The 16,926-nt window shown below is 36.9% G+C and overlaps 1 protein-coding gene across 3 annotated transcripts in view; it reads left to right on the top strand.

The window, feature by feature from the left end:
* Positions 1-51: 51 nt before the first annotated feature.
* Positions 52-16,926, top strand: part of TIPARP (TCDD inducible poly(ADP-ribose) polymerase) — a 68,813-nt gene continuing 51,938 nt past the window's right edge. Inside the window, exons 1-2 of one of the 3 annotated variants that reach the window (XR_014895754.1) lie at positions 52-324; positions 2,951-3,067. Coding sequence is in view for 1 of the 3 variants with exons in the window: in XM_085304068.1 (XP_085160194.1) it covers positions 55-324; positions 2,951-3,067 (387 nt within the window). In the remaining 2 variants the exon portion in view is untranslated. Of the gene's footprint in view, positions 329-2,950; positions 3,068-16,926 lie in introns of all 3 variants that reach the window. The other 2 variants (XM_085304068.1, XM_085304070.1) reach the window with 2 other exon arrangements.

Raw genomic sequence — 16,926 nt, 5'->3', positions numbered from 1 at the left:
GGGAGGCGTCGCCTCTGGCGCGTGCGCGCGGCTGGTGTGGCCGTTATGACCGTTATGACCGTTGGAGCCGTTGCGCTCTTTCCCCCCCTCACACTCACACGCACACCTTCCCGCGGCCTCGCCCTTTCCCCGCCCCGATGTGGCGCCGCGGAGCCTCGCCCGCTCCCCAGCGGGCGTGTGGCGGCCGCTGCCCGCGGTGGGGCGGCGGCGGGGCCTGGGGAGGAGGGGGCCGCCGCCGCCCGGCTTGGTTCCTGTGCCGTGTCTGCTGTGACCCAGAGCGCAGGAGTCAGCCGGCGTGCGGGACTGGGTGTCGCGGTTTGTGAGGCAAGTGAGTACTCTGGGTCGCATTTAGGGAGGCCAGAGAACATGCTCCCCGAGGAGCTTCTGCCTACGAATGCCAGGTCCCCATGGCTAGAGCTGTAACATGTTTAAAATGTATGCTTACATGTAAGCAGCTGCCCAGGCTTGGCTTGAGGAAGGAATAAAAAGCACTGTAGGAAATAGGTTTATTTCCCATTATATATTTGTTGCCTGGGGAAAAAGCTTACAGTTCCCAGAGGATTGCTACAGTTGTTGCTGTATATGTCTGTATTCTTTTTTTAAAACATTCAGATCTAGTTAGTATACTGTTTAAAAACATTTCTTTACTATTTTAACCTTGGGGCCTTTTGCCCACATCCAAGAGTGTTCCATGATCTCCACCCCCGTGCACACACCTTTGAGTTTGTAAAACCAGGAAGTTATCTGCAGTGATTTTTTTTAATGACTTGTCTATAGTTAAGTGAAAACAGTGTGTTGGTGGCCCAGAAAAATTTGGGGGATTAATTGTACTCTCTTGGTTAAAAGCTTGTAGCGACAACTTATGTAAGACAGCTTTAGGGATGTTTTCTTTATGATCTGGGGTATCCTTTGTGTGAGGGACCATGGTACTCCTTGTCCACTAGAACAGCTCTTTTTCCTTGCTAGTTTTATCTATAACATTTTTGAGGAGGCTTTATTTAAGTTACAATTTAATAAAACTATAGCGTATAAAAACATAGTTAAACTAGTTCTTCCTGCTTAATTCCTCCAATTACTAATATTCTTCATGTGCGGGCGAAGATAGGGGGTGCATCACTCTAATGGGGAGATGCTGGCTGGAAATGAAATTAAAGTTATATAATCACAACTCACCCTTCATTATGATTGAGGAGAAGTCTATAAAGCATTTAAGTGCAGTAGAACTCTGCTTAGAAACCTTTTGATAAATATCCAAGTCAAAACTGAGGATGGATTTTTATGATTCAAAGTGTGTTAAACATACTACACCAACAGAAAAACACTGCTAATGTTGTGTTACCTACAGGCAACTGAGGGAGTGCTGCTTCTGCTAATGAGACTGCTTTTTTTGTTTGGAATATATCTACATCAGGGTTTCCCAAACTAAATTTGCTGACATATCAGCCAGTAAGGTGACGTTTAGTTTAGCTCTGAATACCAGCAGAAACAGCAAAGTGCACTGATGGCAGTAGTGGCTGCTACCAGCTCTGTTCAGCCATGAAGGAATGCGTGCAGCTCCATACTTCCCACAGCCTGGGACCTAACCTTATCCCTTCATCTATAACCTTTCTCTTCAACACGTGGTTAGTGGTACCTGCCTACAGTCGGGCATTTACCTCTCAGCTTGTGTCAGTGCACGGGCAGTCAGGATCTCCTGGGGTAGGTTATGCAGAAGTGAGTACATAGAAGGTATTCCATTGTTTGTAAACGTGGCCTATCTAATTCATAATTGGCAAGTGGTGGTGTTCCTCCATGTATCTGCATTTAACCAGCCTTCAGCTGTTTGTAAAGCCTATAGCATTCATTTGTCTAGGTGTTAATTTTAGCCATTGTCATCAGTAGATGCTTTTAATAACTGTTCAGCATTCATTCGTGATGTCGCCCACACCTGATCAGATTAAAACATTTTTCAAGCCGTATTTTCTCTATCCGTGATTTCTAAATACCGCTGTGGTGGTCTGCAAATAGAATTTTATGAAATTTGTTAAGAATAGGAACTTAGGCTTTTTGAATGATATCTTTTCTTTCTGCAGAAAGTGTTGAGGTTATCAGAGATGTTTTAGTGGATTGATATTTCAAGGTCTTTAAGCGTTCAAAGATGTGCGTGCATATACTTCTAAACATGCCTAACTTCTTCTGATTTATTTCTTTTGGATGAATATCTGTTAYGTGAAACAGCTGGATACCTTTGAAAATCTTCCTTCTAATACCTCCCTTCCATATGAACTGCCTCTGAGTTACAGTAAACTGTTCTGAAATAGCTTAAGCAGCAGTTTTGAATGCCTCTGGCAGGCAAATGGTGTTTGTCCACTAGATGGCATTCTGAAATTTATATTGAGGATGCTACTCATGCAAGAATGGATGTAATTTCTTGTTCTCTTTGTGAAATGCCTTAAAACTAAATATTTAGTATGTAATTTAGTTACTATTTATGTACTGGATCACTATTACTAGTCATAAGAATTTTCTTATTAAATRTCATTTTTGAATTGCCCAAAGTAGTTGAAGACTACTGGAAAAATGAAGTGTAAGATTGTTTTAAGCTTCTGGTACAAGCATGGACTGTGTTCTTACACGGACAGATTTCTCCCTTTCACTTGTCTAGGTTAATTTGTGTTGTGGTGGAATGCAAATAAGTCTAACTTTTTATCCTTCGTTTGGGTTCACTTGGAAGGATGGTATCATTTCAGAACAAAATCTGCCTGTTGACCGTGTATCTCCCAGTTGAGATGAAGTATGGCATTGTTCTGAGCCATCAAATTATGAGAAATTTTCTTGACAAAACAAATGGTCGTTTTGCTTTTTTAATAATCTTGGCAATGGCAAATTGTAGCTTTAAGCAGAACATTTCATACAATGAAACTCGCTGAAGCTTGATATTCACTTTAAATATGTCATATTTACTTCACAGGAAATAAATTGGAACACAGATTTCTGTCAAAGCAAAGTTTTTGTTAAGTGCCTAAATCTGCATGGTGTTGACTGCATTTCATCGGAATCCTCATTCAGAAGCCATTGGAAACATAAGGCAAGTCAGCTCATTGTGTTASTTATGTGCACAAAAAATTAAATGTTTAGAGGATTCTCATATTTGCAAAAGTCTAGTCTCCAGAGCACATCTACTAGTAAGAAACATGCAACTTGCTAAGATGCTTATTGTTCTCCAAATGTTTTTTTTATTCATTTTCTGATTGTACATAAGCATTAAGCTTAGAATTGGGCACTTCTTCACTGACTAGAAGAAACTAAAATCTTGTTTATAAGACACAAGTTAAAAATAATTCACTTAATTATGTATAAAAGTAATGTACTTTTGTGATTATTCCTAAAGTGAAATATTGTGTATGCTTATTCTTCCATCTTGTGCTATGTTTCGTGTGAAATACATGTCTTATAAAACACAGGAAACAGTAAGTATTCTGGAAATACATGGATTTTATTTAGTTTTCTGACTCTTTCTCTAAATCTCTGAGCTGGACCTATCTGAAATTATTTAATGACATTTCCTAGCAGAATTTGTTTTGTCTATTCTGTTGTTGTTTATCTGTGTAAAATGTAAATTCAAAGGCACATTTATGTTGGATTGGAAAATAGACTGGTGCATATGATTTACAGTAAATAAGTCTGCTCTTTACTGAAGTTATATTTGTCATCTTCTATGCTAATATGAATCTTCACATCCTGTGGTCTGGGAATGTTTGTCATTAATATGAGTGTCTTAAAGTAAGTATTTACTGGATTCTACTAGTATTGCATGCTTAGGTAGCATGAGAAAATAGGCATGGAGGCAACAGCACCAATGAGTCTGTAATTTATTATTAGGGATTTTTTTGTTTGTTTGTTTGGTCTTCTGTAGGTGTGGAGATCCTAAAAAGAAGTAGAATAAGTGATATTCTAGTGTGCAGGAGGGAAATTCTGGGAAGACATCACAGGGAGAGTGCAGCCTCAGATGGGTCAAGAACAGAACCGAAAAGCTATTGTTGTGACTTTTTTCATCACCTTAACAGCTCTAGAAATCAGTGCCCTAGGACAGAAGAGTTACCATAGCCCTGTAACTCTGGTAACAAATAACCATACAGTAATACACAGTTGTTCCATGGCCGCATAAAGATTCCTTTTCTGTTTCATATTAGGCTAGTGCATAAACACCTAAGATTTAACTGGTGTCTGGAATGTATGTGGAGAAAAGGGATTTGAGCATTCATGTACTGTACATCAGAGATCATTTAGCTGTGCTTATATAGCAAACATTCTTCATTGTTGAGACTGCTCTTGGAATTTAAACTTTCTGAATGACTTTTAGAAAAACAGATAACCCAGCACAGATCTGAGCAATAGTCTAATATAAATGAAAGCAGGATTTTCAAAGTATTACTTAACCTCTATTACTCAAAGAGAGATAAGTCTGCATTCTATCAAATTCATGTATTATAGAATCTTGTATAGCAGTTCTTTTAAACTATGTATGTTCTGTTTCTTCATATTGCACAAAGTGACCTTTTTGACRGTGTCTGATTATGTTTGCCCTGCTATGTGTACCTAAACCCTTAGAAATGCACCAGGATTGTTTCTGTGAGTAACAGACTGCTGTAAATATTACTTCTCAAGCATATTGAAAATTCTGTATCATTTTGAGCCATGGTGCTTTCTTGGCACAGCACTTTTGAAAAGATTAAAAACTCTTACAGCTTGATAATTTATACTGTTCTTCTAATTAAGTTCTGGGGCTTTGGATAGTGTTTTTTAGCTTGTAAAACCTGTCGAGAAAACTCCCTTAAATTTAATAAATTATGTATGAACAGACCAAATAGGACCATTTTTGCTGTCATCTAGCAGTACTATTAGAATGTTCCAGTATTTCTTATTGTTCAGAGAACTGTTCTGTCTTTAGTTACTGTGGTAGCTGACATCTTGTTTAACAGAAGAATTCTTAAAACAGACAAAATGAGTCTTCAGGTTTATCACATTCCAACAGTAGCAGTTGTATCAGAAAGAAATACTGCCTGACAAACCTCCTCTCTGAGTCCCACAGAAAATCATATTTGTGATTAAATGCCTGTCACTCCACTGGTAGCTATAGCTATTTCCATGAAGTTGTACAATTTATGTTCATAAGAGTAAAGTAGAACATTATAAGCTGCGTGGAATTACAGTGCGCACCTTTAAGATCACTGTAACATAACAAATGTTCTCAACATGGACTTTGATAAATCCTCACTGTTCTTTGCTTTTATAACATTAAGCTGTCAGAGTAAATCTTCAGAGATACATGTAAGAAAGAGAGACCTGATATTTAAAAATTGTGTTTCTTTCCGCCAGTTACAGATTGTGAGTCAGCAATATGTCCAGCTGTCTTTTAGAACAGAATAGTCTAATTTCTTTGATGTTGTCTCCAATCGCTTGCACATGTTTATGCGGTAGTATCAGTGATGTATATTCTGTAACACTTTGGGAGGGAAAAAGTGCATATTTTTCTCCTTTAAAATTATTCTAAAAATCATACTATGTCTTCAGCCTCAGGTCAATATTTACCCTGGATTTGATGTTTTAATGTGGAGATGCATCCGTGCAGTCTCTTGCATTGCTTTCAGCTCCTTATCTATGTTCTAGCGCAGTATGTGTTTTAGTTTAAATTGTGCTAGAGCCAGAGGAATGATCTCATTCATACTAAAAAAGCTTCCTCCCCACATATACAACTGCTTCTGAACCTGTATCCAAAGCTAAAACATAAACTTGGCTAATCTTGCAGCCCTGAATTTTATTGCCTAGTTATGAGCCATTCTGTTTTGGTTTGCTTCTCTAAAAGGGATTTTCTCAGGCAAAGAAGCAATATCTCATATTTGCTTTCAATAACCATTTTACTGTCAAGTGATCTGTGGATGATCACTTCCTTTTTCACTTGATTAATCATTCTAGCAAACCATTTCAGTGCTATGAGGATATGGAATTTTAATTTGCTGCCATGTATCTGCAAAGCTTTGTATCCTCTGTTGTTTTAACTTAACTAATTCACCAAAATTAAGAACATTTCTTTATAGTGTTGATACAGGCTAAAAAGTCTTTGACTAAGACTTAAGTCTTTCAGCTGCTTATTGTAGTTCCCAGGGAGAATTGTGTGTTTTTCTCATTCTGGCTAAAATAAATGCAGATAAATTTTTCTGTGCTTCTTATCTGCCTCCTACTAACACTTCTGTTAATTGGGAACTGAATTCTGAAGTCTTGAAAATTGCTAAATTTCATATCTACATCTAAATCTAAATTCAAACCAACTTTGTCAGTGTCATTCATTCCTGTTTCAGTGGACTAAACTTTGTCCAGGAATGAAATTATAGCAGATCAAAAGCTTCACTATAGATAAGACTGAAAAAACTCTTTTTTCAAAATTAAGCACTTCTAATATTCTGAAATCTCCCTGTTTACTTGGATTGTTCTGAAATTTGTCATGCAGTAAAGGATGTAAATGTGTTGTATTGAATTTTGAATCAGCTGATTGGGGTCTGTTGAAATACCAGAGGAAAACTTCTTTGTATAAACATGCATAAAGCTTGTAATCTGAACAGATTTTGCTGTCCCAGTGTCAACTAGGTGAATGAGAAACTTCTGAACTTTTATCTCTGTATGCAATAATTTTTTTAAGCTTTCTGAGAGGTCTGAGGTTTAAAATTAGAGATATAATTTGGTTGTATTATTTTTTTCAGCCAAATCTGTTCCTCAGTATGGTTTATAATGTAGCCTCATCAACAGCAGAACCTATCGCAATTGAAGGGAGAGACGGTGGGGAGGTTAGGAAAGGTACTGTCTTAAACTAGTGTGGTTTCCAGACAATTTTAGGTGAGGTGAACAGAGCAGATGAAATCAAACAGTGCTGTTCTCTTTTACCTTCTGTGAACGTTGTATTCAGATGAACGGATCACTACACCCATCTTTGCTCTAATTTCTAGAAACTGAAATTGGCTTAGCTGGATTTCTGTGGTACTTCCTGTATCTTAAGGGAACTTAGTGTAGCATATGTGACCCACTTTTGATGTCAATTGAGAAAGGTGTTCTTGAAATAGTCTCATCTGCTCAAATTTCTTCCTTTAGCATTTTTAAAGTTTTGATTGATATGTTCTTCAGTGTGTAGACCAAATGAATGAAATAACATCTGCAAATAGATTCTCAAGAGGCTTACTTGCTCAGCATTTATCTCAGCTATTGACCACACCATTGGAAAACAATATCAAATACAATATTTGAAAAATAACTAACCTGTATGGTTGAAAATGAATATGATATTCAAGATTTCAGGCATCCATTCCTCTCACATCACAGTTTGGTTCCCATATGGCTTTGGGACCTGGGCGTATCCTGCAGATAATCCAAATGAAAACTTTTGATAACAGGAAATAAAAAATTATGGCATTTCATTCCATCTCTTTGCATATCTTACAATTTTATTTTAGTCAAACACAAAATCCACTGTTCTGGGTCATATAGAAGTTTGTGTAGAATGACATAGCACATGTATGTTTTTCAGCCAGACATGATCCTAGGAGGGGCCATTGGTAAGTGTGACTTTTACCTGTTCAGAAGGATTCTTCTGTATTTGCTAGGTGGGAAACCCACAGCTTTGTGGTGTTGCTGTAACCTTTCTTAAATTAGATCAGACTGACCTTTTCTGACACATTATGCAGAATTATGGGGTGAAAGTAAATCTGGGAGCTGCATCGTTAATGGAGAGATTGAGGAAGTAGAGTGAATGAGCTTTTAATACAGGTAAATGTAACAAGCTGTGTTTTACATGTAGAAGACTGTAGGTAGTAGGATAGCTGAACAGGCTAATGGTGTGAGTGAAGCAGTATTTGGTTATAGGTGAAGCACAGGCATAGGGCCCAGGTTTGCTGTAGACTACATAACAAAATCTGTAACTATTCATTTAATTGCTACCTCTGATTACACACATGCGCAGAGAACGCCAGGCAATCGGAAGCAGTCATGTTAAGTCAAATAGTCATTTTTTGTCTCTTTAATAGCATGTAGATTATGAGCGTAGTCTTCACATTAGGGATGTATCGAGTGATCTGTAGTGGGATTATGCTGGCCAAGTTCCACAGTCTGAATTCCTGTTAGTGGGAGGAAGACAGCCAGATGGGATTTCTGAATCTGAAATGTGTGTCATACTGGCACCCACCCACACTCCTTCCTTTAACAGTCTCATGGTAGTTGATATCACCTTCCACTTCTCTGGGTGTTTCCCTTTCCTTCAGCCCCTTGAGTTTGGCCAAAGTCTTTTGAATCTTATCCACCGGAGAATTTTGGCATATAATGTGTTGTCAGAAAAGCTGGCCACCCATGTGCTGATGGCTCTTAAAATGCTAGTGTCTGAAGAAAGAAATATGAACTAGAAATTAAAGGATTTTGTGAAGAATGCTTGGATGAGGAGGAAATAAAAGGGGTATTTGTGACTACTTTATCTTTTGAATGATTATTTGTAATTAAATATAACACAGTTTATATAATTTTTACTAGCCTTTGCAATTCTCAAACACTTATGCTCGTATTAATATCTAGTTCACTGTAACAGTCTGTACAGAATGAAAAGAAGTGTGTAGGAATCATATCCTGCCAACACAGGACATTAGATAATAGCTGACCTGAGGTACAGTTAGTAAGATTTCCTATTTTTTTTTTTTTAATTTAATGCTAATACTGGGAATTGGGATGATCCTGTGCAAGTCAGATGCAGCAGTATTATGGGTGTCCTTTCCCAGCTGGAACAAAAGGCTTACCCAGCCTGCCGGAATGCCTGCCCTTGTAGGATTCCTGCCACTGGAAAGGAAAATCAGGTATAGAGTGTCTGCAGATATGCTCTRCAGCAGCTGTTTTGGATCCAAGGAGTGTGCTGCTGAGCTAGACCTAAGGAGTTCAGCAGGACCCAGGCAAACGACAAAGAGCCAGTTAGGAGTCCGCTGTGTTCTGATTCTCCACGTTGAATCTGCTGAGCTTAACACAAAATTTATGTAATGGGAGGATAATTTAAAACTTTTGTAAGAGAGTTGTACAGAACTGATCCTAGCAGCAATATAGCTACATGGTTGGAGTGATTTTGAGCTTAGAGCAGATCTGAGCTAGCTTCGAGTAGAATCGGGTCAGAGTCATTTATTTCACAGCATATGCATATAGATTGGAGATTAACCCGTCAACAGGTTACTGAGGATTAGCTTTGTGTTTTCTAGCTAGCCGGTCATGTCTAAATTCAACCTGGATGTATATTAGAGGAAATTACTTCAAGTTACATTTTTTTAAAAAAAAATTTTAAAAGACCTTAGGAAATATAACAGAAAAAGCTTCATTAGCAGAATTCATAGCAAGGCAGTATCCTGTGCCCCTCTGGAATGCTGAATTCAGCAACACTCAAGTTTCCGAATTCTAGAAAATGAAGCATTTAGGGTGTACTCCCACACGATAGATTCTTCTCTCAAGAAATACATCTTTCAAGTGTATATTCTCATTTAGAATGTACAGCACAGCATCTCTCCTACTCATAGTGACTTAAGTCTGTTTTAGACAAACCGCATCTACTGAATATAGCAATCCTTTTACTGTTTTCTGTATATTATCTCACAGTGTTGCACACTCTGCAACTTGTTGACTGTATCCAGCTGCTCACACTATCCATGACAGTGAGGCTTCAGGACCCAAAGCTGGGACAGTCTATACCTTGCAGTACTGAGGAAATATATGCAAGAATTCAAAGCAATGTGTACACTCCTGATTGGAGATTAGGGAAGGAGAAGGCCTCATCCCTTTTTCTTCCAGATGTTTTTGTATTATCTATCAGAGTTAAAACTTTACCATGCTGCTACAGCTGATGAAACTACAGCTAGCATGCTGGATGTGTTTGGTATGCTTGTGAACAGTTTCCATTGATTATTACCATTTTCAGGAGGCACAGTTAAGTCTGGGGGTTTGAATGGTAGTGATAAATCCCGAGTTCAGATTTCTGTGTTTTTCATGTACTGACTCTTAGAAGAAAAATGTTTTGCTGAATTTAGTGATGACTTTCTTGTTCATTTACTTCATTTTTAATTTAAGATTTGGATGCTACTGTTTTTCTCCTTGCTCTTGGAATCATGCAGAGCTTGGGAGGAGGAGTCAGATTTTTTAATACCTCCCCACTTTATGTTATAATGCTCGATCCTTTCAAAGGGATGTGTGCAGACAGATCTTCATGCCCCTTCAACTTTTCAAGGGTGTTGCATGTCTTCTGTTACCCAGCAAAGCGTGGATTCTACAAAGCTCTAATGAAGGTTTGCCCTAGTGAGTAGGTGTTAGCTGTTTTTGTCAGATGCAAAATACTATCATACTGTGTTGCTTTAGAATTTGTTCACATTTATGTTTGAAGAATGGCCATTTTTCGCGTGTAGACAGTGAAGTACCTATGTATTTCAGATGGAACCAGATCTGTTAGTTTTAGACCTGTTTTAATGTTATTTGGCCAACACTGGATTATAAAGGAACATTCGTATCCTGTTTAAATAGGAGTCAGCCTAAAGGAGAAAGACAAAGCACTGCCACACACGTTAGTTCTTGCCTTGTGGCAGGACCCATCTGTTCCAGAATCACCAACATTTCAGGAGTAACCTTCACAAAAACTCAAAAGTCAAAACCAGAGTGTTGTGTGAATCCGCTTGTATAGATGCTTATGAAATTAAAAGTGTGTTTTAACAGCTAGCTTGGCCTTACCTAAATTGATACATGGCATGCTTGGACTAATTTAAGAAATATCCACAAGAGGGTGCACTAGTTCAGCAAAATGTTATCAAAACCAAATGAGTGTTGCCATAATGTTCATGTTTTTCTATCAGTTTATTAATTCATATATCTAAATCAACTTAAAAATTGGATAGACAACTTCAGTCAGTTTAATGTACAAGAATATTTGTCCAGTCCAGTAAACAGATACGTGAATGGATAAATGATACCCTGTGGGTAGGGAAGTCATGGGTATTTCTACTGTGAACTAAAGGCAGTATTTCCAGAAGTCCTGTTAACACTGTGAAAGACTCTCTTTAGACTCCCATCACAAAATGCTATTAAAATCTTTTTTTTTTAGCATACTTAAACCTGCAACTTATTCCTTAATTGTGTCTGCAAATGTTCAATGCATGTAATTTATTTTTTTATTTTGTATTCTGCTATTTTGAAACATTAATTTGCCTCTCAAACTGGTGCAACACTAAATGTACAACTGCAGAAGAAAACTCCATCTAGAAGGGTAAGTTTTTAAATGATTGTTCACTTGAGTATGACTGATAATATTTTTTCTGTTTCTTTTTGGTGATAAAATTATTACTTGTTTCATAATATAGTAAGGAACTGTTAATAAAGCTTAAGTGTAAGTTGTATAGTGTTACTGTACTGATATACTAAAAGCATTAGAATGTTTTGCTGGATGTATAGGCCAAAGTTCTAGGTCCATCACTCTAAGACAGCAGTCCTAGAATACTAAGATATCTGTGTATAAATGATTAACTATAACAGATTTTCCAGGAAAAGGGCCTTCTTCTGAATCATGCATTCCCTGTCCCAGTACATGAATCATAAGTCACTTAGAGATCATCTTACATGACAGCAAACTGTGCTAATACTCACATATGCAATGCGTGATTTTTTTTTCTTTTCTGTGAAATGGTGGTTTCACTGAACTTGCAAGGCTTTCTTAAATAATAGAAACACAGAATGATGATGTTCTAAAAACTTAATTATTTTCATGAGTTACTAAAGGAAGGTGAATACGAGATAAAGGAGACTATGACTTGATATCACCTAGCTGCGAATTTAGAATTTGGGTCTGAATTCAAAAACATTTCATGTATGGATATTAATTGGAATTATTCTGGGTTTGATACTTTTGGAGCTATGTAAAAGAGAATAATATTAAGTTTATACTGAGGAAGAACAGCACCACATAGTGAATATGCGTCCTTTAATTTGCAAGAATAATTTACCTAGGCTTTTATCTGAAAGCAAATAAAGTAGTCCTTTTTCTTTCCATTTACCAGGGCTAGGTTTTCATGGGTAAGCAGGTGAGGTTTTTTTCCTCATTTTTTTACTAGCTTGTGGGTAGTATTAGAAGAATAATGTGGGTTTATATTTTTTTCAGAATCACTGTGGCTATAGATCATTGCTGTGCTGCACAGAGCCAAATACATCTACTGGTCAGTTATGCAATACTGTTTAGTTAGCTAATATCTTTGGCTACATCCCTCGGCAATAGAAGACAAGAAGGAATAAAAATCACTATTTTTATTTACTTACTGATCACTCTGTTTTTAATCTAATGACATTTTCAGAAACAATTCTTCAATGTGGCAATGTGTGGAAGTCGGCCATTTTTAAAACATGGGTACATGACACAGATACCTGCTCCCCAGGGTCCCAGCCTGCTTTGTAGGCTACGACATGAAGCGATTGCCGCTACCAGGAGGTCCTTCTTCTGACCTAAAGCCATATATGCCAGCAGAGCCAAAGTCTGGTCAAATTTCAGCATCTCTGGTGGGAGAAGACTTTAATTATTAGAAAATTTCACCTCATCATGTTTCAATCTTGCAATTTCTCCTCTCCCAACCTTCAACACAGATTAAAAGATTTATCCCGCTAGATGTCACTACAACATAGGCTACTAAAATATATTTAATAAACCTTCATTGCCCTCTGTAGATTTCCATTTTTGAAAAATTCTTTAATTTTCCTCTTCATATGAACACATTAAGCACTTTCTATTTCTAAAAAATAAAAGATTAGGAGGCCTAGGATTAAGAGGGTGGATAGGAACATATTTAAAAAGTCATAAGTGTCAGTATTTTATTTATACAGCTTGTAAGGAGGGGAACAAAAGAAAGCTTTATGTATCAACAAACTCAACCTATTTTATGTATTATGATGAAAATGACCTTTTGTAAATTTACACAGTTTCTGCAAAATCTATTAAGTATAGAAGAGTCAGCACATCTCAAAGCAGGTAGAACTGAAATATCAGAGATTCTTTTTCCAGCTCTTAATTTTTTTTAAAATGCCTCCATCATTGACATTCCTTTTTCCTTGATACTTATATAACCTGACTTGGCGCATTTTCATGTCAGAGCAAAGGTATGGGGTTTTTCTGTTTGTTTTTGTTTTGAAGATGATATTAGTAATTGTCATCAAGCATTGATATGGAAAAGGATCATCTTTCTGATCAGTTTGTAAAGGATTATAATAAAAATTAGCTCTACATATGAATTACTGAGTTGCATATTGATTTCCATGTAATAAGTTTTGCATCTTTTTTCAGTAGTGTAGAACATTAACAGATTATAGTTGTTCTTATTGCAAAATTGATGTCAGAAGTCTAGTATTTTTACTAAAATAAAGGAATTAGGACTTTGTAGTCTATATTTCTTACTGCAGATAATGGTAATGATTGAGTAGTTCAATTAAGCACAAAAATTCTTTCATTCATTTTTGTTATTTTCAGCATTTATACATGCTGCAACGTAACAAAGGAAGAGGTATATATGTATTCTTTTAGTTTGATGTGTGTGCTAGATGGTTGCTCCAGTGTATCAAGGGCTGTAGTCTAAGTTTAGAGATCTGTGTCCTCTTCCCATCGTCAATGACTTATTTTTTGACCTTGGAGGTGACTCGCTTTGTACTTTTGATTGACATTTACACCAGACAATTACAATTACATAATACAAACGAAAAAGACCTGAAATCATACGTTTCAGTATGTTATAGTAATACTAAGTACTGATTTCTTTACCTGTATGTAGTGAAAATCCACTGCTGGAAAGCTTTTTTTTTTTTTTTTTTTTTTTTTTTAAAAAAAAAAAGATGTTGTATAGTGATTAAACTAAAGAACTGACAGAGAATTTTGTGGAGGAAACATTGGTACTGTGGAAGTCAACTTGATTATCATCCTTATCTGCTGTATGAAGTGAAGTATGTTTCCTATATTCTGCATGGTTAAAATGCATTAGGAACAACAGTACTGAGATTACTCACAAGACATTTATTTATTTATTTTTAATACTTTGAAATCCATGGATAAAAGACTCCACCTAAATGCAATACAAGTAATCTCAAAATTAGTTAACTTTGTAAAATACAGATTTATGTAGAATGAATTTTGATCTGAAGTTCTGTGTTAAGTAGTAAAGTTCTTGGAATAATCGATGTGTTTTGTGAGGACTAAATTAGCATTGCATAAAAAATTTATTTACAGTCCTGATGTACAGACTATTCTATATACTGACCTTGAATCACTTTTTCTGGAAAGGCTGTCTTAGATACCATAGAAAGGTATCTGCCACATAACACTCAAATTCAAAGCCTTTTTTTCTTGGAAATTGCAAAATTTACTTGTCCCATAATTAAGAAAATGAAAACCTAAACACCTTAAGAGTTTTGGATAGATAACTGAACTAGATACTGCAGTTGAGAAAGATGTACAAAGTATACACTTCGGATTGAGCAGCTTCAGAGGAGAGGAGAACACACAACATATCTTTTGTGCACCTTGTTTCACAGTATCTTTCCAAGTTCCAGCTACATTTATTGATTTAATTTTGGTATAAAACATCAGTAAAGGAAAACTAACTTTTCTGTAGTGTGATGTGTCTTAAGAAATTAGTTTTCATTTTGCAAATATTCGGATACAAAAGGAAGTCTTGCTTTTATCACTAGGAAAAATGTGTTGGGGCCTCAACACCTTTCTTTTTTGTTTTTTTCTAATGTGCACTTTTGAAGTTAAGTCCATTCTTTCCTCACTGAGTAAGTGAAGTGCACATACTAATTATTCCATTATTTGCAAGTCAGAATTGTAAATTACTGCATTCACTCTGATGCAGTTTACCATCTGAAAGAAATAATTAAAGTTCTCTTTCTCCTGCTTAAGATTTAAACAAGTATTTAAAAATGAGATCATGCTTTCCGAGTGGTCAGTTTCTTTATATGTGTGTGTGCGATAGCCTCAAAAATTGCTCTGTGTCATGATGTTTTTCCTTTAATTATACATTTGTTTTCAGAAAGATGGTTATTCTAGGCCTTGTTCTTTCCTCAGCTACATCTTTACAGCCTCACTGAAGTAGGAGGTGTGCGTATCTTGCTGGGTAGCTGAACATATTTTATTTATTTATCTCATGCATGAAAAAGCCATTACAAACAGATCATTTCTATGCTGGCAATTTTAAAATAAATGCAAGTGTATATATATACTTTTTTCTCACAAAATGAGGATATGACAAGTTGCCAGTCACTGTGCTTTGTAAATCTCTTGTTTTGTTGAGTCGAGGTAGAGCGTTCGGTTGTGCCTGTCTGATGTTTCAGACACTCAAGAGTTCCATTAACACTTATTGACCATTATAATGAACATTTGTTTTCAGCTCCTCTAGATATGAGTGCTGCCTTTACTCAGCCTATATTGTGTCATTCCATATGAAGTCAGCTCTCTTGAATGGCATATTTTCTTTGCATTGTAAATGCAGCTGTACAGCATTTTCAAAATGTACTGCAAGGCTAGTTATATCATCTTAAAATGACATTTTTGTTCCAGCTGCCCATATTCTCTGTATACCTAATTTCATAAAATTGCTGAGCATTGTATATACATGTGGAATGAAACAGTGACTTATTAAAAAAAAACACACATAGCAATATAGCAAGTGTTTCATCACCATAAATTTTAGCTTTTGAAGCAATCTACCTGCTTATAATTTACTTACTTGGGAAGGGGGTAGTGATGCAGATGTATTTAATTCTGGTGTTGTCAGCCTGTTTGAATTGATGGACACATTCTGTTGAAATTTGCTACAGAAATATAAAGCATGTGATTCACCAGAGAAGCATCTCAAGCAATCGCACTAGCAGCTGAACTAACACACCGTGTTCTCATGCATGCACAACATGTAGCCAAAAGATGACAGCATGCRAAGGGCTTTTGTCCAAAAGCCAAGTTAAATAGGTTCTTAACAAACCACCTCTAGGAGTTACTTTGTGAATAAACAGTAACTTACTATAATCCGTTAGAGTTACTGTACCTCATGCTTTCCTTTTCAGAGCATCACAGGCATTAACTAGTTAATGCTGTAAGCCAAAATCTGTCATCCCTGCGCTAGAAGGGTCTGAGCTCATGCTGTGTAGATAGAGCAAATGAGTTGCATTGAATTTGTTCCAAGATAGGCTTCCACTTTGCCCTGGTATAAATTATTTCTGAGTCATTAAGTAGTAGTCTTTGAGTAATTTATAATGTGAAATTTAGTAACTTTGGGAAGTTAAGGTGAACGTTACCTTTAGGGAGGACTCTTTATTCCAGCATGTTCTGTGACTGAAGCTGAGAGGACTAAGGTAGTGTTAAACTTGCGTGGGCCGGGGTGTCTGGCTGCCTCGCGTGCAGGCACACGTGCATTCGAGCACAGTGCAGTTGCCCTGTAACTGTGTTTTGGCTGCGGAGTTCTCCTTGCAGCCCCTTGTTGATAGGAGGTTGGGGCTTGTAAGGTTTATGGAATTGAGGCCAAATGCTTAACGAGTGGTAACAAATCAAATGCAAAGGACTCTGTCATGCCTTTACTGTTAGAAAATACCTAGTTACTAAGCTTTCAGTATTCTTTGGTTTGGGTTACTCTCATGATTTTTAAATGCTAGTTCCATGCAGAGACTTCAGAAACATAAAAGAACATAAATCGCTTTTGTGGATACTTAAAAACCTCCTCGTGCACCGCATTAGAAAGGCAGCCGAATACTCTGAAATATGTTTCTCTTCCACAGCCTATTTCCGAAATGTTGTCTGGGGAACGCTGTGCGGAGCAGCTCCTTTGCGCTCAGCGCGCGTGAAGCGGCCTCGTCCTTCCGCAGCTCCGCCGGGCC

This window comes from Rhea americana, unplaced genomic scaffold (genome assembly GCF_003343005.1).
Source record: "Rhea americana isolate MKP2758 unplaced genomic scaffold, rheAme1 scaffold_202, whole genome shotgun sequence".
Taxonomy (NCBI): Eukaryota; Metazoa; Chordata; class Aves; order Rheiformes; family Rheidae; genus Rhea; species Rhea americana.
This window is presented reverse-complemented; position numbering and strand designations above follow the sequence as displayed.